The sequence below is a fragment of the Toxotes jaculatrix genome, chromosome 4 (genome assembly GCF_017976425.1).
Source record: "Toxotes jaculatrix isolate fToxJac2 chromosome 4, fToxJac2.pri, whole genome shotgun sequence".
Lineage (NCBI taxonomy): Eukaryota > Metazoa > Chordata > Actinopteri > Toxotidae > Toxotes > Toxotes jaculatrix.
Genome location: NC_054397.1, coordinates 5,911,543 through 5,934,702, shown reverse-complemented (window position 1 = coordinate 5,934,702; position 23,160 = coordinate 5,911,543). Strand labels below are relative to the sequence as shown.

The 23,160-nt window shown below is 42.7% G+C and overlaps 3 protein-coding genes, 1 long non-coding RNA gene and 3 other non-coding genes across 12 annotated transcripts in view; 6 read left to right on the top strand and 1 right to left on the bottom strand.

Moving 5' to 3' along the window:
• Positions 1-2,120, top strand: part of si:dkeyp-9d4.3 (caskin-1) — a 30,211-nt gene extending 28,091 nt beyond the window's left edge. The window contains exon 22 of the mRNA XM_041036509.1: positions 112-2,120. Coding sequence (XP_040892443.1) covers positions 112-208 — 97 coding nt within the window. The 3' untranslated portion in view covers positions 209-2,120. The remainder of the gene's footprint in view (positions 1-111) is intronic.
• Positions 2,121-2,778: 658 nt separating this feature from the next.
• LOC121180943 lies at positions 2,779-4,427 on the top strand. The gene is made up of 5 exons (XR_005893980.1): positions 2,779-2,972; positions 3,313-3,426; positions 3,645-3,748; positions 3,958-4,035; positions 4,230-4,427. It is a non-coding gene; the product is annotated as an uncharacterized LOC121180943 (long non-coding RNA).
• On the top strand, positions 3,469-3,557 carry LOC121181437. The gene has a single exon (XR_005894029.1). It is a non-coding gene; the product is annotated as a small nucleolar RNA SNORD60 (small nucleolar RNA).
• Positions 3,788-3,878, top strand: LOC121181439. Its single transcript, XR_005894030.1, has one exon. It is a non-coding gene; the product is annotated as a small nucleolar RNA SNORD60 (small nucleolar RNA).
• Positions 4,075-4,160, top strand: LOC121181440. Its single transcript, XR_005894031.1, has one exon. It is a non-coding gene; the product is annotated as a small nucleolar RNA SNORD60 (small nucleolar RNA).
• A 1,335-nt stretch (positions 4,428-5,762) lies between the features above and the next one.
• gng13a (guanine nucleotide binding protein (G protein), gamma 13a) lies at positions 5,763-22,942 on the top strand. Of its 5 annotated transcripts, XR_005894008.1 has the most exons (4): positions 5,770-6,008; positions 8,848-8,955; positions 9,075-9,414; positions 22,914-22,942. XR_005894008.1 is itself a non-coding variant. In XM_041037316.1 (3 exons), the coding sequence occupies exons 2-3, from the start codon at positions 8,858-8,860 to the stop codon at positions 9,178-9,180; spliced, it is 204 nt and encodes a 67-aa protein (XP_040893250.1). In that variant the 5' UTR covers positions 5,763-5,996; positions 8,851-8,857; the 3' UTR covers positions 9,181-9,536. The 5 variants fall into 5 exon arrangements, 4 of the variants coding, with proteins under 4 accessions (XP_040893250.1, XP_040893249.1, XP_040893248.1 ...); XM_041037316.1 differs by lacking the exon at positions 22,914-22,942 and having other exon boundaries at positions 5,763-5,996; positions 8,851-8,955; positions 9,075-9,536; XM_041037315.1 differs by lacking the exon at positions 22,914-22,942 and having other exon boundaries at positions 5,764-6,008; positions 8,851-8,955; positions 9,075-9,536.
• Positions 9,477-20,484, bottom strand: chtf18 (CTF18, chromosome transmission fidelity factor 18 homolog (S. cerevisiae)). Of its 2 annotated transcripts, none has more exons than XM_041037310.1 (22): positions 20,257-20,484; positions 19,600-19,689; positions 19,355-19,505; positions 18,974-19,163; positions 18,733-18,825; positions 18,436-18,488; positions 18,186-18,327; positions 17,822-18,046; positions 17,633-17,730; positions 17,397-17,520; positions 17,179-17,315; positions 16,923-17,016; positions 16,730-16,828; positions 16,496-16,626; positions 15,900-16,014; positions 15,570-15,794; positions 15,316-15,465; positions 14,648-14,778; positions 12,372-12,516; positions 12,149-12,244; positions 11,291-11,360; positions 9,477-9,780 (listed from the first exon to the last, which is right to left on the bottom strand). In XM_041037310.1, the coding sequence occupies exons 1-22, from the start codon at positions 20,342-20,344 to the stop codon at positions 9,659-9,661; spliced, it is 2,769 nt and encodes a 922-aa protein (XP_040893244.1). In that variant the 5' UTR covers positions 20,345-20,484; the 3' UTR covers positions 9,477-9,658. The 2 variants fall into 2 exon arrangements, with proteins under 2 accessions (XP_040893244.1, XP_040893245.1); XM_041037311.1 differs by having other exon boundaries at positions 18,186-18,324.
• Positions 22,943-23,160: the final 218 nt, after the last annotated feature.

Below are 23,160 nucleotides of genomic sequence, written 5' to 3'. Positions count from 1 at the left end.
AGAAATCTTTCAAATTCTGATTAACAGTGAAGGAAAACATCTCTAATCTACTGTGAATGTTTCTGCCTCATTATCAGATGAACTCTAACTTTTTTGTCATCCTCTTCCCAGCTCTCTTTCCAGCAAAAAGACAACAGTCTCCATCTTGGATGACATCGGCAGCATGTTTGACGACTTGGCAGACCAACTGGATGCAATGCTCGACTGATCTCCTGCCCACGTCTCATTTCCAATGAGCCCTTTCCCTTACCCTCCCTCCCCCCCCCCCCCCCCCCCCATCATGTGTAGGTGTCTCAAGAAAGCTCGCCCAAGGCTTGATGCTGGCGCTCCGAGAGTGTGTGTGTTTGGGAGTGTGTCCCTCCTGCGCGAGCGCTTCTCATGTAGCCTTGTACAGTATACCGAGGAGGGAGTCCTCTTCGTCTGGTGCAGTAGCTCTAGTACGCCTCCCGATGCGAGGAGGCCGCTCCCACACAACCTCTGACCTCCGTTGCCCAGCGAGTCACCGCCGCCCGGCCTCAGATGGCTGTGTGGACCGAGAAGCACAATCATTTCCCTCATCCTTTTATCTCTGCAGACTCTGGCTAGGACAGAGATGCTAACTCAGTCAGACAGGGAGACAGATAGATAAGCATATTGCTTGCAAAAATAAGCACAAACTGACTGACAGACAGGCAGATAGGTAGCTAGATAGACAGACAAGATGCATACAGATGAGACACTGGAGAGAATTTTTAAAAGCACACGGAAAGACAGGCCACTTTCTGAGCCCGTCTCACTCCTGTGATGTCAACAGGATGCATTTTTCCAGATGAATCGTAGCCTCTATTTCTCTTCGGTGTGAGCAGAGGATTGTGGTTAGCCGGACTTCCTGACGTGTGTGTTGTCCCTGTTCATGTTGTTGTTGTTGCTGTTGTTGTTATTGTTGCCGTTGTTGTCGTTATGAGTGTGTGTAGTCCCTGCTGATGCTCATGTCAATGTCCTCCCACTCGTACAGTAGTTATACTAATGATCAGAATGACGATATAGATGTGTGTCCATGAATTTTGAGACACTCACACACACAGAAACAGAAACACACACAACACACACACACAGAAACAGAAACACACACAACACACACACACACAAGACAGTGGTTTTAAATCTTTCTGGTGTTCTGCTTTGTTGGTGTTTAGCTCCACCTATGGAGGTTTGCTTGGAAATGAATCTAACACACATACATTACAAAGACGGACAAACACATACACATGGAACAACACATATATACAAGCACACTCATGCGGTGTATCCCTTTGTCCTGCTGCAGTGAACAGTGTTTTTAAAAGATAATCCTATATTTCAATGCTTTATATAGTACATCCAGTATACATACATAGAGTTTATAATATACCTGGGTATTTGAGCTGCTAGAGCTCCCTCTAGTGTTGGTTAGTGAAACTGCCTCTAATCTGCCCACCTTGCATCTTGTCGCCTCCTCTTTTTATCTCCCTTTGTGTCCACTCTGTTAACTCTGCATCTCTCTGTGCCTTGGTAGTGTTCTTTCATATTTTTAGAATTAATTTTTGTCTCCTTTCTGCTTGTTTTCCACTCCAAAATGTTTAATGGTTTTCTCTGACTCCTCACAAACCCTCAATCCTTGTGTGTCTGTGATGTCAAAAGTAGCTCCTAGGTTGAGTTGTGAGTCCTATATGATCCCTGAAATCAGTCGCCCTGTCTGCAGTCCTCCTGTAACCATTGAGAAGCCTTGTTTGAGCCCATATGAGCCCCCTCCACCCCCCCCCCCCCCCATAAGCTGTAATAATTTGGCTCTGCTCCTCCTTGGCTCCCCTGTTTTCAGTGGTCCCTCATGTAGGCCAGACAGTGGATCAGCCACCAGTGTTCATCCCAATGAAGAGTCTACTTGTATTTTTATGCTCTTTGAAAACAAAGATATATTTGAGAGACAGATGGTTCTATGTGAATAATAAAAATAATAATAATAATGATGATACTGGTAATTCTAGACATTGAATTGAGGTGAGCTGATTGAAGCCTGTACATTTATGGTTGAGTTCTGGATGTGTTGTGACGGCTGTTGTGCCATGGTTGGGTTTAGGTTGTGTTTCTGCTGTGATGATGCATTCCTGTACAGCTGTGATCAGAATAAATGTATAAATTAAACCTTGCGTGACTCTTTGAGTGTGTGTTTATTTTATATAGCAAAGGAAGTGTCAGAAACCACCTGGCAGTGTAAAGAAGGCTTTGAAACAACACTTGATAGCCCCTACACTTTACCCTGTTACTGTACAGCTTGAGAAAAATAGTTTATATGTTTTACATGTACATATTTATTTCCGTTAGTCTGAGCGCATGCGCACGGGAACGTTTATCATTGTGCTTAAACGCGCATGTGATTAAAGGAATAGTACAAAAAATAAATGCATCATAAATGTAAGATTATATGGTTGTAATTCAAATAAGTAGTACTGTTGCTAACAAACATCTTTGGTGTTGCTATCGTTATCCTACCCTCAGGTATAAAACTGCAGCTCCCATAAGGCTTTGAGAACGATTCTGAATCTAAGACTCATGGGAGATATAGTTTTAAGATGCTAACAAAAATTGTCGTTTTAGCGGTTTTTAAATGGTAAGTACTTCAGACGGCGCTGTCCAGCACATTGATGGAGGCAGAATAAGCGCAGAATATGGTCAGAAAATCTTACAACACTTTCTCCGCTTTTCAGAAAGTCGAAAGAGCACAGCCCAGGAAGGGGCGGGACTCTGTGCTGGACCGGAGCCGTATATATGTTCATAGCTTCGGCCACACGAAGTTCTTTAAGTCGCAGCTTAATGAGGGAAGCGGAGCTCCGCAACCTCTCCAAGCATTACACCATGACCGAAAAGAAAAAGCTTAACTCACCTGTTTTCTGTCGAAGAGTGGTTCAGCATGTCCCAGGGAGGCCCAGCTGTTCAGGCGGAGAGGAGTCAGACGAGTGAGTATAATGTTGTTCACATGTGGAGGACCAAAGGCTGCCATGTTGGTCTGAGCAGCAACACGTGGGTGGCCTGTTGCAGCAGGACAGAAAAGAAACACAATAAGAGGCTGAAGATGTCCACTTCTGATTTTGGGGGTGGGATTTGTGTAATGTTACAGTGTGTTTGTATGAATAAGTGCAATACAAATACATTCTGATTGATTGATAATGAATGAATGAATCCCTTGATTTACTGAGTCAAAAGCCTTTCGAAGCTCAAGGAAAACAGTTTTAAATGATTAAAAATAGGATATTAAAATGTTAATGTTTGCGTCCAATCATCTATATTTCCTTTCAGATGACAGTGGGGACACTGAGGGGTGGATGGTGCTGTCTTTACAGCAGACGAAAGACTTGGGAGCTGAGCTCAGTTTCACAGGGACAATGTGATGGTGCTGAGGTGGAGGAGCTGGTGAGTCTGCTGGTCAGTCTTTTGGTTGTGTGAAGTCATTTCGGCCGGTGACGACAAAATAAATAAACTTTTCTGACACCTACTATGAGAGCTGAACTCCAGCTCCTGATTCTAACTTTATTCTGAGGCCGCATTATCAGTATATTTAGTGCAGTCTTTAACCTCAACACTGTCACTTTTCCCCTGACTGTGTTTTAACACTTGAAATCACCTTACAGGTAAGAATGGAGGCTTCACAGCTGGACAAAGATCCAAGGCCGCTGTGTTTCACATGATCGAGGTTCTTACTGGCCCAGGGTGACACAGCTAGGTTTGAGAGCCGGTGAGTCCATGTAATATGTTGGCATTTGAACACTTTTATAGCCGATGATGACAAAATTAAATACACTTTTCTGACACCTACTATGAGAGCTGAACTCCAGCTCCTGATTCTAGCTTTTTTCCTGAGGCTCTTACAACAAATACATATATACGCATGATGCTAGTAGTTTCTTTATGTGGCTTATAACTGATCCTCCCCCCCCGTTACAGGTAGATTCAAGACTGGAAATTAATACTCTTGATCGTCCTGCTAATGACAGATAACTGGGGATCTGGTTTATTTTACTGGTAAGTCTGTGTACATGTTGCATATGTATGATACAGTGACGCCAGTGATGACGAACTTTTTTTTCTTTTTCTGACACCTCGTATGAGAGCTACCAGCTCCTGATTCTAACTTTTATCTGAGGCTAACGCAAATTATTTCCCTTTTTTCCGGTCACAAAAAATGTTCCAGTCTAATCTGTATTTGTCTCTTTTAGGTTTGTGTTATGCAGATACTGTCATTGGCCAGAAACTGCTGCCCCTGAGCTGCACAACAATCCTGAATGAAGAAACTAAATGAAAAATAACAGAATAATGGAGCATACAAAAGATGGTGTTTCAGTAATATTGAAACTATTGCATCAAACTGTAAAGTTGCATTTGTTGAATAAACAGTGACTCAGTTAACTTTTCTGTTGTAATGTTACTGGCAAACCTTGGTCCTGTTTTATTTAATAGTAGGTGCACTTTTGTTTAGTATTACATACCAGCTGTAATGTGACTAAGGGCAGAACCTTTGCTTGCGTGCACATACTCTACAGAAGAATTCTAAATAGGGATTGATTTGTTTGTCAAATGGTCATAAGTAGAATCAGGTCTGTTATTGAGCTGTTTACAGTGTAAAACATTTTACAGCTTCATGAGAAAATTACTTCAATCTAGCTTTTTTTTTTTTGATGGTCTTTATATTAGCAGTGGGCCCCACAGGATTACACCAAAAACATCAAATTTAAGTTTGAATTCAAGACTGAGGTTTCACATCAGGGCTCAGTACCAAAGTATCAGTGATGGAGAGTAACATTCACTCAAGTACTATACTTAAGCTATTTTATAGTTTTACCCAAAGTAAAACTACTTTTCACAGCTATATTTACTAGTTACGTTTGTTATGCAGACAAACATGACAGTATAATACAATCAACCTATGATAAAGTATGATGCATTATTATAGATTAAAGGCCCTGTATATGCACGTTATGTATGTATGTTAGGACTTACAGATCTTTCTCGTAGCTCATTAAACCCTGAAAAATTACTATTATTTTAGATATTGCTCATCAGATAAACCATGGGTGTGCTGTAATATAACACTGGAATATAATATATAATATATAATATAATATAATATAACAGGGACCTTTTGCATAAGGAGTCTTTTTACTTTTAGTACTTAATTTTCTGGTAATACTTCTGTACTTTTACTTGCATTAGTAATTAAGTAATTTTACACTGTGGTATCACAACTTTTACACAACTAAAGGGTTCACAGTAAATATGACCTATAACAGTGAAGGGGGTCCAAAGCCAAGATCAACATGATGGATCAACATGATGGATCACCATCCGATACAGGTTTTGTCCAATCATATTTTCTTGTTGATCTGAGATCAGAGTGAAAAGGAGGCATCTAAAAATCATATAAAACCATATGAACTGGGGTTCTCTCACTGGGCCAATTCTTTGTCCTAACCCTCACAGTTCTCATGTTACTGGGGGGCCTCTGGGGGTCTGCGGTCTGGGGAATGTGCCGTGTATTAACACAGAAACCGACATCTCCGGTCATCTGACTAGAAAATGAACTCCAGGCTTGTTTTCCCTTCGGAGCGCGTCCTCATTTGCGTGTTTCCTGCCTCTGCTCAGGCTCAGCGCGTGTCCGGATTTCCATACAGGTGCGTCCTCGGCTCTAGTTCTGATTTGACTGTCAAACCAGGCGGCGTGGCTCCTTTTCTCCGCCCTGCGCATCCCGCATCCAGTCGCTACGAGAGAGGAGCGCAGGGGAGTGCCCTGCGCCGTGGACCGCCGACACACTAAGCGTCCTCCTCCTCCTCCTCCTCTTATTCGTCTTCCTCCTGCGCTGAAGCCGAACTCATCTGCCGGGGAAACTCAACCGATTCCCGACTCCCAGCGGTTCTTCTCGCTGTTAAAGCCCAGTTTCCATCCTCCATCCGCCGGCTGCAAACGAAATCGACCAGCGGTCCTCTCCGGTAGGCCTGACGGTACGAACGGTTGTTTGTGTGTGTTTGTGAGAGGGGGAGGTGGTTTATGTCTTTCCATCCACATTTAATCACGATACCTCTGCGTTTGAGCTGATTTGGGTTTTTTTTGGGCACACAGTGACCATCTATACTCTATTCATCCTCCCACATACTAATGTTTATGTCTCAAAAGCGACTTAATCTGCTGTAAATGTGTGATCAGCAGCCTGAAATGTCCCCCGATTGCTGAGTGATGGAGACTGATGTCACTCTCACACATTTGGAGGACATTATAATTAAATGATAAAGGCCTTTTCATGGAACAGCTGGCTGCTGGAGACACACGGCAGGATGGATGCTGGTGGAGGAAACCGGCACCGGGCGGTCGACCTACTTATATCCATTAAAAAGATGAAGAGGATGAGAGATGATGAGGAGGAGGAGGAGGAGGGGGAGGAGGAGGAGGGAGAGACAGTTTCCAGCAGAGAGGACTGAACTGATCCATGGTTGGTCTGAACTCTCCTCTGGGCCTTCTCTTACTCTCTCTTCCTGCTGTAATGTGGCCTGTGGCAGGGTGGGGCAGGAAGTAGGAGAGAAATATAAAGACAGTAAAGGCAGCCGGTGAAGTCTGTCGGATTACTTGAAGGTTATTTTTTAAAAGATTATAAATGTAGTAAGTGCATTCCTCGAATACTGCACTCGCAAGTAGCAATACCACAGTGTAGAAATACTCTGCTCCTCTGTTACAAGTAAAAGTCCCGTGTTGAAAATTAGTGGCATTTCAGAATAATGTATATTATATTTTTGGATTAGTTACTGATGCATTTACGTGCCCATCGCTGTGCTACAGCCAAAGAAGGTGGGGATAATTTTAATTAACTTAAATAAATACAGCTTTGGAGCCTGTGAATCAAAACAGTCTTGCGTCAGTGTATAATAATGCAACATAATTTAAGTGTAGATATTATTTTACTATTAATCTGAATTGGAAAAATAAACTAGTGAGTAAAGTTTTTTAAATAAACGTAGTGGAGCGTTTGAAATGTGATGAATTAGAAATATAAAGAAGCAGAACATGTACCTCAAACTGTACTTCAGTACAGTACATAAGTAAATGTACATAAGTAAATGTGCATAGTTACTATCACAGAGTACATTTATCTGAAAGTTACTGGTTACTCTGCAAATACACAGAAGGTTTATATAGTAAATGTATAAATCCACATAAAATGTATTATAAGAGTTTGACATTTCAGTGTTCCTGATTTTTTTTTCTTTAGTGAGATTTTAAATCCCTTAAAAAGGATTAATGTGGAGGTATTTTATATTTTTTTCAGTGCCACATGTACTGAGACACAGATTCATAGTTGGTTTTGTTATTTTTGTGGGACAAACTGTCAACAAGAAAGTTATACCATAACACCAGCCTCATCGTGTAAGTTACATTCTGTGTAAACTAGTGTATCTCTGCGTCATGCATTGTGTATTTCCCACTTTTACTTAAGCTGAAGATTTGAAAAGTTCTTCCATCAGTTACAGAAAAAGCCAGGCATTTGAGAAATATGAGAATATCCTTCCTTCTAGCAGAAGTACAACTTTCAGTAGGAGTACTTGCTTTAAAATCTGTTTTATCACGGTTAACAGCTGTTACAGTAACAAAAAAAAGGCAGGGGTAGATAGAATATGAGAATATAATTCTCTGTTCTTGTATTAAAAACCACTCACACATGGTCACAGTGGATCAACATGACATTTCTGACAGTAACTATTTCAGTATGAACACAGTACGTTTTATCAACCACTTCTTCTGCAGTTCACTGAAGCTCTGCAAACTGCTGACCATCTGGTCTTTGTAAGGTTTTCTCAGACCCTGTCAAACTTGTCAGTGGTTCCCAACCTAGGGGTCGAGTCCCCTCACTGGGTCTCACTGAGACATGTCTGAAGCGTTGCGGTATCATTAACAGTAGAGGGGGGAAAAAAATTAAACATTTTTGTGGAGCAAAAAGTAGCGGGCATCTGCTTCAATCAGTTCAGTGGTCGCACAGGGACACACAGTCTTCTCTGATGTCTTCCCTCTTTTCTGCGTTGCAGTGATTTCAGTAAAGTAACTGTTGTTAAACATTTTTTATCTCCAGGTTCAACATGAAACACTCAGATTCACTTGCCACTGTTTGAAGTACACAAAGAAACTCAAAGCGGTGGCACAGAAACCCCACCGCTAGCTAACGTTTTTCGTGGTGTGACTGAAGAGCGACGCACACACACCAACGCAAAAGAATAAATGCTCACAAAGGTGTAGGACCGCATGCTTAAGTTACAGCGTAGGCTCTGTATCAATCCTATGCAGAAGTTTAAGCCAGGCTTTAGTCAGAGAAAACAAGACATCAGAAGACGTCACCATGGGCTGCTAGAAACTATAACAGGCTAAAATTTATCCAGATAAAGCAAAGAGAATCGCTCTTTGGTTGAACTGGTCACGACCACCTGCCAGCGATGAGGTGTGGCGAGGTGACACTGATTCGCTTTAAAAGCGAAAAGGTGAAATAGAGTGACATCCTGACTGTACAACGAACGCAAAATGTCAGGTTATTCCTCTATTCTCGTCTCTCCAAAAGTAAAACTCAACTAGATATCTACTCAAGGGACAGCAGGACAACTGTCTCATTTACACAGAAGAAAGAAATTATACCACTGAGACTTTAATGCAGCTGCCGCAGATCTGAATGGTTCAGTTACAACAAAGCTGCTGATCCATTTTGATTTCGGCCTAAGGTTTGATGTGATTGACATGTGTGTGAACTCCTGTTGTGGCCCTCCATCAACTCAGTCTGTGGTGTGTTTTTGTTGTGTGCGTGAACAGCAGTATCATCATGGAGGAGCTAGATGTCCCACAGATGAGGAGAGAAGTGGAAAGTCTTCAGTACCAGCTGGCCATCAACAGAGAGAAATCCTCCATCACCGTCACCGAGTGCGTGTGCACCGTCCAAACATACACAGATACACACAGACACACACAGACACACACACCAGACCTCTTTAAGTGCCGAGTATCAGATTAATGGTGACGGTGTGTTTTTGTTGCTTCAGGCTGGTGAAGTGGATCGAGGGCTGTGTTTGTGAAGATCCATTCCTGAACCCTGAGCTGATGAGAGCCAACCCCTGGGTGGAAAAGGGCAAGTGTGTGATCCTCTAATGGTCACACACACACATACACACACACACACAATCACGGACGCACATAGACTAAAGAATAATGCACAACCACACACAGTCACGCTGCACTAACGTACGCTCTTTTTCTCTCTCTCACACACACATACACACACACACACATACATTATTGCTATTGTTTATTTATTTGGAGACTCCTGAATGCTGTTAATTTATGTGAAGATTACTCTGTGTGTGTGTGTGTGTGTGTGTGTGTGTACAGCACTGAGTAGCTCCGTAGAGGTTTGTTTTGACAAACTGCTGAGAAATGTTCAACAACACAATGTTTTTATTGGCTCTTTACACTGTCAATCAAAATAAAGACTGTTTTGAATTTAACTGATGGACTTTGGATTGATTTGAATCAGACGCTTACAAAGAAACACGAGATATAAAAAGATACACAGCTGAAAATGAGGCAGTTATGTGTGTGTGTGTGTGTGTGTGTGTGTATGTGTGTGTTACAGTAGTTCTCTGATGTAGACATTTCGCCTGACAGCGTTGGACATGCCCTCGTTGAACCGGAACCACACGTCACTGTTGCCCACTGCCGTCCCCATAGCAAGAACCGCACACTTCTCGCCTACAGCAAGAGGAAAACAGAAAATTAAAAATAAAACAAGACACATGCAAAATACACAAGGCTCATCGAAAGAAGACAGAGGGACATACTGGTTCTTCAAGCTCCTCTCAAGTGACCTTGTAAAACATCAGCTGTTTAATAGGTAACTGACAGGAAAGTGATTGATAATCGTTTAGGGGAAGCAACTAACCACTGTTTTCATAATTGATTCATCTGGTGGTTTTATCAATGGATTGCTTTGTCTATAAAATGTACTGTAAATCCCTTCTTAAAAGACCATGCAGACCGGACACGCCTACAAGCGTCCTGACTCTAGTACGCACAAAACAAGTGTGAGTCCACAGAACGTCAGACATTTTCCTCAGATCCGTGGAATCTTAGAAAGCGGTGTAGATCATCTCCCAACAACCAGTCGCTCTCAAACCGACGTCCGCGTATTCAACAGGGGAATCAGGACAGGGATTTAAGGCTGCGCCGTTTTAGGTTGATAGAGCTCAGCTGATGTTCCGGCTCTGACCTACAAACAGCCGCAGCGCTGCACTTCCACGCTGATTACCCTGATGATCAATTTCCGGGATGAGCTCTTTTCAGGAAGGTTAGTGATTTTAATGGTTCCGCTTTTAATTTGCCTCCGTCACCGGGTGCTGAATCTGGGCCTGGGTCACTTACTGAATAACAATGTACAGGTGCTTGTGCTAAGCCTGTTCTGAATCACAGTTAAAGTCAAATAAAACAATTTTGACTCAGACTAGACTTTAGAGATTTAAAATTTAAGGATTTTAGAAACAGTTTTTCCTCCATGTTGAACTGAACAAGTCGCACTTTATGTTCATACAGTACATGAAAAATATTGTGTGTAAACAAAAGATATATCTGGGTGTCTTTTACTGCAAAGAGGAAGAAAGTTGTATGCACAAGCTAAAGGGGAAACTCTATTTTGAAAATATTTACCCCAGGTGCTATTTTGGAGGAGGAAAAAAAAAAACAAGCTCCACAGCTCTGTTAAAGATCTGAATTGTTCATGCAAATTTTCTATTTTTGATGTGGAACTGCGATGTTTGTTTCCTCTGACATAAAGCTACTGGCAGGCGAAAGCACAGCAGCTACTCTCTAAGCTTTTATTAGGTGTCTGGACCATAAGTTTAATTTGTGTGGAATTAAACATTAAATTTATATAAGACAAAATAGGAAGTTTATTTCTTCTATTGGCTGACGTATGGCATAAGAAAGAGACAGTAGATCAGGCTGTGTCATGTTGTTTTTGCTGAAAACAGAAACACGATATGACCAACATTATGGTGGCAGTGCTGCTGACAGTCCAGCTCTCCTGCCTGCAGTTTGCCACAGGAGCACTAAATTAGAAACGTTACGTAACACACATCCGTTATCACCTCTGGTGTGTTTGGACTAAATGTGCCTTGAGGCGTTTTTCCCTAAACAGCTGTGCTCTCAAAGGGTTTGGATAAATGAACCTACACTAACGTCACTGAGCACAAAGTCTCTACGCTACCTGTGTCTGAGGACGGCTGCGGTCTCTGAGGTTTGGGGGCAACAGCTCGGCCGAAGAAGTCCACCTCCGGCTGCGGGACACAAACACAGAGCGATGAGGAGGATGAAGTTAAGCAGGACGTTTCTAAGACACGGTCCTCAGTAATAAGGTCAATAACAATGAACAATCGCACTCGCTCACACACTCGCGCGAACACACACCTCTCATTAGCCTAATTTCCCAGTTTCATCACTGGGGACTATAACCCAGTAGCTTCTCATTATCCTCATTTCTGCCCTCTAGAGGCTCCCTCTCTTCATCGCTCTGTTACTGAACTATTAAAACACTGCAGCTCATTCAAAACGGATGCTGGCAGCTCCTCTCTGCCTCCACCTACAGGCCTTAACTGACACCTACAACAGTGAGAAGCTCAACACGAGTAAGAAGGGTGTGCTTTTTTTTTTTTTAATCCAAGGTTAGATTAAGTCTTCACAGAACCCTGTGACGGCCCTGTGGTTCTGCCATGGCCTGGAGGTTTGTGTGTGTGTCTCCCTTTAGCTCTGGGTGGACCTCAACAGTCCATCCAGAATGTACTTAACCTGGTGTTAATATGTGATCTGTGTCTATATACATTATATGGATAATGGCATCTGATTCCATGAGTCTCTGCATTTACACCTGGTTTTAAAAAATATTTGTGTCACTCTATTGTACCCACGTTGAAATCGGCTCCTACGAGCAGGAGCAGGAAAAGGTGGAGTTTCAGTGACCTTTCAACTTAGTGCGTCTCAGACCTGATCGCAGGATAAGGCAGCCCCCCCACCCCTCCACCTCTCAGTCACAGAAAATAGTCCGACTGTGTGTGTTTGTGTGTCTCACCCTGGTCTCCACTGTGGTCTGTTTGACAATGTTCTCCAGCCTCTGCTGATGGTTCCTGGTTGGTTTCGGGCCAGCGCCCTTTTTTTCTTCCTCTTTCTGCATCCGACAGACACAGTAGATTATAAATACATTAGATTATTAACCCACACAGACGGTGACCTGCTCGTCGACAGGCTGTGCCGTATATGACAGACCCATGATGTGGGTCTGTCTGAGGTCTCACCGCTGCAGGGTTTCGCTGCAGCATCAGTTGCTCAGCTCTCCTCATCCTCTCTTGCTCCATCTCTCTGCTGATTGTTTGCTTGGCCTGGTATGTCAGCTGGCGATGCGGGGGCAGGCCTGTAAACCTCACCACCTCCTCCACACGCCTACACAGACACACACACACACACACACACAATAAGTAAATAGCTCTACACAAACAACAAGAGGCACACATAGTTTACACATAAACACACTCATAAGTGATAGTGATGCAGCTGACACAAAGGTGAACCTTGTTTGATGACAAACAAAATAACAAAAAGCTTCCACTTTTGGTGCCATGGTTTATGTTTTAAACCCTGAATCTGCATTATCTAAAACCCTAATCCTCTTACCGCTGATCTCCATCTCCATCCAACACACACACACACACACAAGTAAACTCTCACTCACACCAATGCCTGATGGGCCTAAACATAACATAAATAAGATAATACCAGTCTGTGTGACTGAGAGCTATTTATTGCACGTTATCACTATAAAATATCAGCGCTGTTACATTCACAACTCGCAAACTCTCATGAAAGAGCTACTCGGACAGCTCAAACTCCCCTTTTAACACGATGGGCTATGCACCCTGCAGCTGATATTAAGTAGTTTAACCTCTGACTACAACATCTGTTTAGCAATTAGAGGTGTAAGCGGAGGCAGGCATTATCTACAGTCTCTGAATCAAGCATAGTTACATATAATTCACAAACCTTACTTACATTTATGTCTGTTTACATTTAGCTCTATTTTAGTGATAGATTAACGGTTACCACTCTGACCACATTACATCTAACAAGTATTTTCACTATGGATTAACCTGCCAATAGTTTGGTTGATTAATCGCTTTGTCTATGCTGCGTCTTTTGATATTGATTGTCTTTCTCTCCTCCATGACTTTCAGGTCTTATGTAAGGCACTTCGAATTGTCAAATGAACTTACCTTGCCTCTAAAACATCAGAAAACAGTGAAAAATACCAATTGCAATTCCTTAAAGCCCCATGTTGACATATTAAAGCGGTCCGTTTTGTCTGATCCAAAATCCAAAAAGTGTTTAAGTTAATAACACAGAAGACTAAGAAAACCAGCAGATACCCAAATATGAGAGGCTAACACCCGGAGAAGTTTTGTCAATAACTCCAATGATTAATCAGTTTTCAAATTTGGTGCCTATTAATCCTCTGTAGATCAACTAATCGCTTCAGCACTTAACCACATTCACATTTGTTTTTGGGTGTTAGGATAGTACACTGAGTCATAGAGCATTGAGAATATTCCACAACAAACCAGAGACAGAAATTCAGCATTAAAGCACACAATAGTTCTGGGTTTTAAATGCTGTTTAACTCCATAAAACAGACTGATTTTTAAATAAATCTTCATTTTCTCTGCATGTGTCTCTCTGCTCAAAGCCTCTAAAAGCAGGCTATCACTAATAATTCGGACCAATCAACAACAGTGTCCAAAAAAAGAGCAGTCCAATCAAAACAATCCTGTCGGGACTGGGCGTTTCTGCCGTCTGCGATGTTAAATGTTTATTTCCACAATTGTGTTCCAAGTCTTTTCCCGTGAGGCATCAGAGAGTGGTGTTGTGGTGAGATAGAGAAGGCAGATACAGGAAGGTGTAGACCAGCAGGAGCAGCAGCAGAGCTAAGACCAGAGGCAGACACCAGTCGTTGGTGACCAGCACCTCGTCACAGCGAGCCTGCAGGAAGGAGCCCTCCTGGGCGTCCGGCTGCTCCTGGACCTGGGCCGGCATGGCTGAGATGACGGGCTAGTTATCCCATTCTACCAACACCATGGTCTGCGCCGTCCCCGGCAGTCACAAAAACAAATGTCCAAGTAAACAAAGGTCTCCCGGGTTAAAGCGTGGCCTAATCTTGAAACCAAAACGGTCTCAGATACGCTTGATCCTTTCAGTTTTGTCTTTTATTTTAACATTTCTCTCTTTTTTGGATGTTGTGTCACTCCTCCAGCAACCTCACCTATCCATCCTCTCATCTGTTTGTCCATCCACCTGTACCCCACCGGTGAGGCTTTGCAGCTTGCTACCCTGCTCCCACACCACCACCATCACACACGAACACCAGGTGTTAAGGGGATTATTCTCTAAGCCTTCACACAGAGAACCACAGTGTGGACAAGAGACGTGACCTTCAACACCCCAGAAACACACATCTGCTCTGCATGTGTCCACAGGCAGTAAAGGTGTGTGGTTGTGTGGTTGTGTGGGTGTGTATACTCACGGCTCAAGCACGTATGTGTACTGTCCCTCCGGTGTGCGGTCCTGCCTGTAGGAGAGGTTGTAGGCCAGCATGGTGTCAATCAGCTCACGCATCTGCTCCTTCTCTCTGCTGCTGAACAGCTGTGGATTCACCTGGAAGAAACACAGGATTTGTGATTAGCCACCAGTCACACGCTGTGAATGCACACACTGTGAGGCTGAGACCAATGTGAGGTTTAATGCATGGCAACAGCTAACGATTATATTATCGATTGATCTGCAGATTATTTTCTCGATCAATCAATTAGTCGTTCACCTATAAAATATCAGAAAAGAGTGAAAACCTCCCATTACACTGCAAGGTGACATCTCTAAATGTCTCGTTCTGTCCAACCAACAGACCAAATCCCAAAAATACAGTTTACTGTTATGTATGACAAAGAGCAGAAGCAAACCCTCACATCCGAGAAGCTGGAAACTGAGTTTACCATTTTTATTTTTTAAAAAATGAACTAGTAAACATGAACGAAAAAATACCAGATTTAAAATGTCTTTAAAATTGTCTTTGCAAATGTTTTATGAGGAAGAAATGGAACCGTTTGTTTACAAGAAATCTCCACAAGTCTCCCTTAATACAATCAAATACAACTGACGCGTATGCATGGGTATACTGTATATGCTTTCACGTACAGGCCGTAGTTTGGGACAGATGATGTCGAGGAGCAGTGTGAGAATATCCAAGGTCAGGATGTGCTGGCTGATCCTGGTTCTGATGCTTGCTGGGATATCTGCCAACATGGAGGATAAGGCGTTCCTGCTGCTGAGGAGACGGGAGGTGGCCTGGAGAGGACACAACAAGGAGTCAGTGATGATTTCTCAACATGTCATGAATGTGCTTGTTCTTTTTTTACTCATCCACAACGGTGCATGTAGCTGATCAGTACCTCATGCTGGCTGTGGGGATAGCTGATGCGGGGAACGTGTGAGTGGGCAAACAAGAAGTGGAACGTGACGGACAGGAAGGGCAGGTATTTCATCAGGGAGAAGTTCTGGCCGTGCATAATCACTTGGTTCAGCCTGTCTGAGAACGCCAGCCACTCCAGAGCCTCGCACACACTCTGCAGGTTGGGGTCCCTCACACGCATGGACAGATAATTATCATACAGACCCTGATGAAAAGGAGACAGAGGTATTCCACCTGATGTCAGTCAAAAGAGATCATAATGTATTGTGTTGGTGGTGCAAGTAAAGCATGGGCCAGTTCTGTCTGTTACCTGAGAAACCTTTTCATACTCTCCACTAGATGAAGCCAAGTGTAGAACGTGCTGAAACCTCTGAGCTCCACCTCCTGAGCCCGGTGCCTCCTCAAACCCCTCACCAATACGTTTCCTTCAAGGACAAATTAGGACAATTAGCCAACATCTAATTAGTGAGGACCAAAGAAGCAGGGGGAGGGAACAGATTAGATAATGTCATCTCTGATTTGGAGGTGTAACCACCATAAAACTATCATCTGCTTTATTGTTTTGACCAGATTATAAAAAGTTTCTGCAGGTTCACAAAGTTACATTTAAGACTTTTTAAGACATTTTTAAAATCATTTACCACAAAATATAATCTAATACCCATTTCATAGTCACACTGGCCAAAGTATGAAAGACATCAATGAAAGCCAGTAGAAGCAGTTGGGATGATAAAGCTTAGAATTACTGTATTTACCAAGGGTGTGAATTTATTGATATTTGTATCACAGTTTTCTTGGTTCTTCCTGCTGTATATGACAATAATTCCTAATAATACATTTCATGGTGACATGAATGAGCAGAATAACAACAAATTGATGGATGAACTAATGAGAAAAAATACGTACCGTTTTGTACGTGGTAACTGGAAGATCTCCTGCCACAGATGGAACAAGCCTTTGTTCTGGTCCTTCTGTCCCACAGAGACACACTGGATTGTCTTGGTGTTCAGCTGCTTGTGGCCGCGACCGTGGAGGAACTATGTAGACAAGTGCACGCATTTTAATATAATCACACAGTATACTGACAATAGACAGATGCTCGCCAACATCCAGACCCTCCTTCATAGTGCTGCCACCCACCTGTAGTGTGTTGATACACGACCTGATGTCGTTGTCCGTCTTCTCGCACAGTAACATCAGGCTGCCTGTGTCTGTCTTCATCCCCTGCTGGACTGAAATCTACGAACAGAAACTCAACATTAACATGCACTGTTGGTGTGTTTGCACATTTTTCTATTCTTATGAGTGTATGTGTGTTTAAGTGTGAGCCGACCTCTGCCAGTCTCTGTGTGAGGCGGGAAGGCTGAGTCTGAGGGAAAGCCAGGAGGAAGGCCTGCTGCCTGAGAGGTCTGAGAGCCGGAACATAGCTTAAAGGAAAAAGAGGTCGTCAGAAAAAAATAAATAAAATTACACACACACCCACAGAAGACCTCAGTTTAAATGTTTCACATATATTCGCCCCTAAAGCTTTAACATAAATGTACAATTTCCACTTGGTTACTGCTGTTGAACACCACAGTCTCTCTTACAGGTCATTACAGATGCAGACGATTGGTCGAAGCAGGATGGACTCCTTCTTCTTTTTCTTCTTTGTGGTCTCTGTGCCGGCCTCCCCGCCATGTCCGTCTTTCCTGTTCAGAGTTGCTAACAGAATGTTGATGGCAGCCTGTCGAGCACCAGAGATGAAAATATTATTACAGATGACTATTCCTGGTCTTTGCTGAGTCAAACAGTGCCCTGAACGTACCGCAGGTGCTCCATCGATCTCATCAATAATGAGGCAGTTTGGTTTCTCGTTGGCTCCCAACACCGACTTCATCTGCGTTGCTGTGTCGATGCGTTTCTGGAAGACCTCTGCACTGCGGTCATCACTGGAAAAAAAAACAACAGCACCACTGAGGTCACAACAAAAGGATTACTGTAAAACTAATTTTTTATGATTTACTACTATTTTCAGGTTCATCTTAATTTAATTTGTGTCACCTTGCATTGATTTCCACCACATTGTACCCAGCATGCTTGGCAATAACATGAGCCAGGGTGGTCTTCCCCAAACCCGGAGGACCAGACAACAATGCCACCTAGCGAAGGACAAAGAGAAATTAGCTGTTTTATAACAATGAAAGGTCATTAAATTTAAATTGTACTGACATGAATACGCAGATAAACAACCTTGAATTTGGGTCTTTTGTACTGGTCCAGTTCAGCCTCCAGAAGCTCCTCAGTCATCTCAATCTTGCTCTTGAAGCGATTTGGATTCTGGTTGCCCTGATTTGGTTTGGATGAGTGCTGGTTGGAAGCCTGTCTGTCAGACCGGGCAGAGCGAGACTTCCTCTCTCTTCCGAACACAACAGTGTCCCAAAGTTTCAACCACTTGAGCAGACAGCGGTTGGTAAACTGCAAAGAAGCAGTTACACACAACTGGTGTCAAATATTTAAGCAGTGTCGACAAAAGACTTGTATTTATCCATAACAGAAGAGTTTTACTTTCTTACATACAGACATGTACATTCAGTTATATAGAAACATTTCTTACATCGTCACTGAGAAGCTCTGTGTAGTGTCGGGGAGAAAATCTGTCCACCCAGAGACGTGAGGTTTGGCCCTCTGCGTCTTCGGGATCATCATTCTCTTCATCTTCTCCATTTACAGGCTCAGTAAACACATTGCTCACACTGCTTTAATGATACACAAATTGACAATTCAAAATCAAATACTGCACGTGTCCACTTTCTTGATATGCTTGTGTGTGTGTATGTGTGTGTGAGAGAGACGGGGGGTGTTACCTGGCCAGCAGCTCTGTGAGGCGCTGAGATTCCTCCACAACCTGCTGATGACGCTGTGAGATTTAAGATGAAAGTGAACCACAAATACAATCTCAAGTTAACTCACTCACACACACACACACACACACAGTACAACAAATATGTGCACCTGTTGATATATTCATTTTTGTTGTTGTTGTGGTTCAGTGAATTTACTGAACACATTTTGAAGGCTAACATACAGATTTAACGTAAAATGTAAAATTGATTCTTTAAAGACTGCAATTATAAAAACATGTCTCAAGTTGTATCACTCACCCTCTCTGCTTCTTGTTCTCTCATCACACTTATTGGCACTGCCAGCAGCCCCAGTGTACCCTGGGAGTTTGGTACTACTCTGGACTCCACCACCTGATGAAACACACAGGTAATGTGAAGAGAAATACAGAAATAGGACACCAGAGGAATATAACAGTAAGTCATGGTTTTACAACATGGAACAACAAGGTGTTTGTGTAATAGTTAACATCGCAGACACGTGATTGTTGAAGAGCTGAACCTTTGCGGCTGTGTCTTCTTTCTGCCTGAGGTAGACCCGACTCCCTGATGAGTCTGTCACACTGATGAACTCTCCCTCTAAAGGAGGTCGCTTCAGCACATGCAGTGATGCCGGCGCCGTTGTGGGAGGTCGCCCGGGCGTCTCTGGGATCGTAGCAAAGCCACTGATATCCAACACAGCAGGAGTAGACCTAGAAAACAAACAGGTATAAGTCTGTTGTAGTGTATATATCTTGGCCTAGTGATAAATAAACAGCAGCATTTTACTGATGTCTCCTTTTCCCTCCATAACGTCAGCTGTTTTCCTTATCAGCTCAGTCTATTTACCTGAACCTGTTTCTACCCATCCATAATCCTAATCTTCATCGTCCATCTCTCCTACCTGAAGGTGTGAGAGGGTTCGTATTGCTCAGGAGAGGACGGAGGTGTGATCTCAGCATTCTGCGCTGGAGCTTTGCTCTCTTGAGTTTGTGACGAGCTGAAAAGTCGCTTGGCCACACCTGCGTCCTGCTTCTGCCGCTTTGCCTTTGGAGCTGAAAGGACAAGATCAAATTTAAGGTTCAAAGTTATGACAACAAAGAAACACAACAAGGACTAAACACACATGACCTCCCAGTGTGAACTCACTGATGGGCTGATCATCCAGCAGGTGCTCTATGTCTGAAATGTCGTCTCCTGGACCCCGACTCTGACGTTTTCCCGGCTTGGAAGAGTCCTCTGAGCCATTCATGCAAATGCAAATGCAAACACACACAGATGTATAGTAGTTAGTCTAAGCCCAAGACATTATTATTATGTGTTTGGTGTATCACTCTGACTTTTAGGATTAGGCAACACTGCCATCGCACAAAGTAAGGACTCATTTATCAAAATGCAGTTTGGCATTTAACCAGAAACAGCAAACAGGTACAAAACATGTATTGTTACGTATAAATATGAATGAAGAATACACAATAAACCTTTGCGTGCAGTGTAAATGGATGTTCCTTTCATATGTTATGACTCGTGTGTGGCATATTTCACAAATAAAGCTGATAACAGGCTTGGCTAGCGCACTGTTTTCTACTTTTAAACGTGAATCTCAGTCATTTTTCACAACTGTACGGACATGAATCAAGATGCACAGAGCAAGTAAGAAGTTTGCTGGATGTTTGAAGATGTTGTAAACGGTAAGAACAGGAATATAACAGTTTAAACTTAAGTCTAACCACATTTGATAGTTAGGAAAAACGCGTGAAAGCTGCCACTGGAGCTCGTTAGCTAGTTAACAACAAGCCGACTCACCTTCCATCTGAGCCAAAACTTCCAGCTCGTCGGCGAACTGCTCCTCGAAGTCGTCCTCTGTCTCGAACAGTTCGTCATATTCGTCCATGTCGGCGACACGATACAAGGACAAACACTGTGATTTGTTAAGTCTAACGACAAACACGCTCTTAATGCTTTTTAAGTAAAACCTTCATTCGCCACTTCAGCTGCGGGTTTGTCGGAGAAGATTTCGCGGCAATTTTTTGTTGTGAAGTTTTATTTCCGGGTTACAAGTCCGCCCGGGCCTCCTCCTCCTCTTCCTCCTTCTTCTTCTTCTTCTCGCAAACAACAAAATGGCGCATTACCGCCACCAACTGGTTTGGAGTGTGGATCGATCTAGATTCAAATTCTAAGCCATTCTAAGCCGAGTCTTTTAATTAAATGCAGATTAGATTTTTTTTTTTTATCATCTTCATATCTTTGACAGCGACGTTTAACATATTTTAACATCTCCTCCACAAAAGTCGCAGTCCTATTTAATGTTTTTCAGTTTTGCATGCTGTTCTGCTGAGGCCTGTGTGTGCAAATCCGAATATTCTTGTTATTGTTCGATAGCGTTGTTTCCTCTCGCCTCTCTCTTCGCGCGTCTTATTTCTCCAACTTTCCCTTGCATTCTGTAAAACTATCATCCCGTTCTCTCTTCCTCTCCGTGCTTTTGCCATCTTTCATTCACAGCAGTGAAATCAGTTTGAAGTCTATTAATAGCATTTCTCCATAAATATAAGGATTTTTTCTCAATAGCTTCAATAGTCGTGTGACCAAATGTTCAAGCTCCTTTCTAGATTGTGTACTAGTAAAAATAAATTTGCATTGAATTGCTTTTGAAGTTGGACCATTGACACCTAATTAATGACTGACTCCATAGGCTCTTGTGTTTTTGTTTAATATCCAACATGTTTAATATAAGGCTCTGTGCTGCACAGAAAAATATGCTTGAAACCAAATATGAATACTGTTAAGTGTCCTTCACTGGCTGTGGAGATGTGCCTCCATAGATAAAAACATCATCATACAGTCTGTTTCACAGCTGTTCAGATCAAAAACAAACAGGGCAACAACTCAGTTACTCCTGTCTACAGTATGGAATTAAATAGGATGATACTATTTTGGGCGAATTTTCCTTTAAACCTGACTTGTATGATGGCCTTGCAATCAAACTCACATTTAACTGTGTGCGCTCACAAAATTAGAAACAGGCTCTTTAATGTGAACACACCTGGACATTTTTCACTGAGCAACAACATGAGAGAGACTGAGCTTTGAGCTTTTGCGTTTGCTTTCGTGCTCCCTCATGTGAAATTACCGGTATCTCAGTGTCACACACAAACTGCTGGTCGGTGTTTGTCTGCTGCAAGGAGCAGATGGTGGTGATGGATACACCCTGACGTCACACACATCATCATTAATCTCACACACGCACGTGGACAGAGAACAAAATGTAAAAGCCAAAGATGAACAAAGGTTTTGGGTCAGACTAGTGCGGACTAGATAGACCGATGCGTATGAACTGATGAAGCCCCTTGGATAAGAGGCGAAACGTCTTCCCAGACAAACATATGTCCAGTTGCCTTCGATTCAATTTTCTAAGAGAGAAGGTTTTGGGTAGAACAGAAATGTATATAGAACAAAGCCTTCATGAGCAGGAACACTGTAAGCATGATATTTCTTAGCAATGGCTAATATTACATGTATTTAGTCCTCGTTCTGTGCAAAAATGATTTGAAGGTTCATCTGAAGCTCATGTGAGGCTGCAGCAAATGGAGTTAGACAAATCAAGCGTGTCTCTTCCAAGCTTAATGTGCTTTTAGTTTGAAATTCCCTCTTTGTGTTTCCCGGTGGAGCTGCAGTAGAAAGATAAGGTTGTAATTTTAGACCCTTTAGGACAATTGTTTTGAGAACAATTTTGTGTTACTGGAGTAAGTTCATTTTATGAAGACGCAGTGACTTCTTCCTAAAAGTTCCTGTATTAAACCAATCACAGCTCAGACGCTGTTAAACCTGTTTCTCTCTCACACACTGACCCTTCTTAGCACTTACCAGCAGATGTGTTTAAACGCTAATGATTATAAACTTGTCATCGCCAATGATTGACCATCTATGCGTGTGTGTGTGTGTGTGTGTGATCATCAGCATGGACTCTGGTCCACATGAGCATCTGCTGTACTCCACTGCTCACCCACACCACACACTCCATTATCCCCTAGCACAGTGTGTGTGTCAGCGCCGCAGGTGCCACATTAAGGTGATGTGTTTAATCATCAATTCAAGCAAGGGACTGCCCTCTTCACACTTACATGTAACACTCTGTCTCAGGCTTTCTACAACAACGGGGTCTGCCTGTAGTTCAGCCGAGAGGCGACTTTTATCAAGGGCTGGAGTGTGTGTTTGATTGTGTGTGTGTGTGTTAGTAAGACTTCTTTTTGTTTACGTGTTGGAAGGGCAGCAGTCATTTAAAGTTTTTTTTTTTTTTTTTTTAATGAGACTGCCTGGTTATTTTCAAGTTTTTTGGAGTATAATGTGTTCTTCTTGGTGTTTAGGGTGTTTGCAAAGTAGGTCTACACTGTCAGATTGTGAGAGTGTAAACCAGTAGTCTGATGAGAGTCTTATTGTACAGGTGTAAGGGTTAGATTCAGCAGGTGTGTGAGTGTGTGTGTGTGTGTAGCTGTAAGGAAAGGGCAATACACAAAGCAGACGTGTGTGGTTTTGCTGTGTTTTTAAGTGTGTGCGTATTTTTGCGAACACTGAGGATGTCTAATTCCACCATCAACTTCTACGCCCTGTCACAGTCCTTCAGCTTCTCTGACATTATTGTAATAGCAACCTACTTTCTTCTCAACCTCGCTGTTGGCATCTGGGTAAGAGTCAGAGGTGTATATTTGTGTG

Excerpts from the sequence above, each read along its gene's own strand:
- gng13a (XM_041037316.1), top strand. The coding sequence starts at position 8,858 with ATGGAGGAGCTAGATGTCCCACAGATGAGGAGAGAAGTGGAAAGTCTT. Across the intron at positions 8,956-9,074 it reads TCCTCCATCACCGTCACCGA|GCTGGTGAAGTGGATCGAGG; the intron begins GTGCGTGTGCAC and ends TTGTTGCTTCAG.
- chtf18 (XM_041037310.1), bottom strand. The coding sequence starts at position 20,344 with ATGGACGAATATGACGAACTGTTCGAGACAGAGGACGACTTCGAGGAG. Across the intron at positions 14,779-15,315 it reads TCTGTCCCAAACTACGGCCT|GTGAATCCACAGCTGTTCAG; the intron begins GTACGTGAAAGC and ends TGTTTCTTCCAG. Across the intron at positions 12,245-12,371 it reads TGCAGCGAAACCCTGCAGCG|AAAGAGGAAGAAAAAAAGGG; the intron begins GTGAGACCTCAG and ends TGTCGGATGCAG.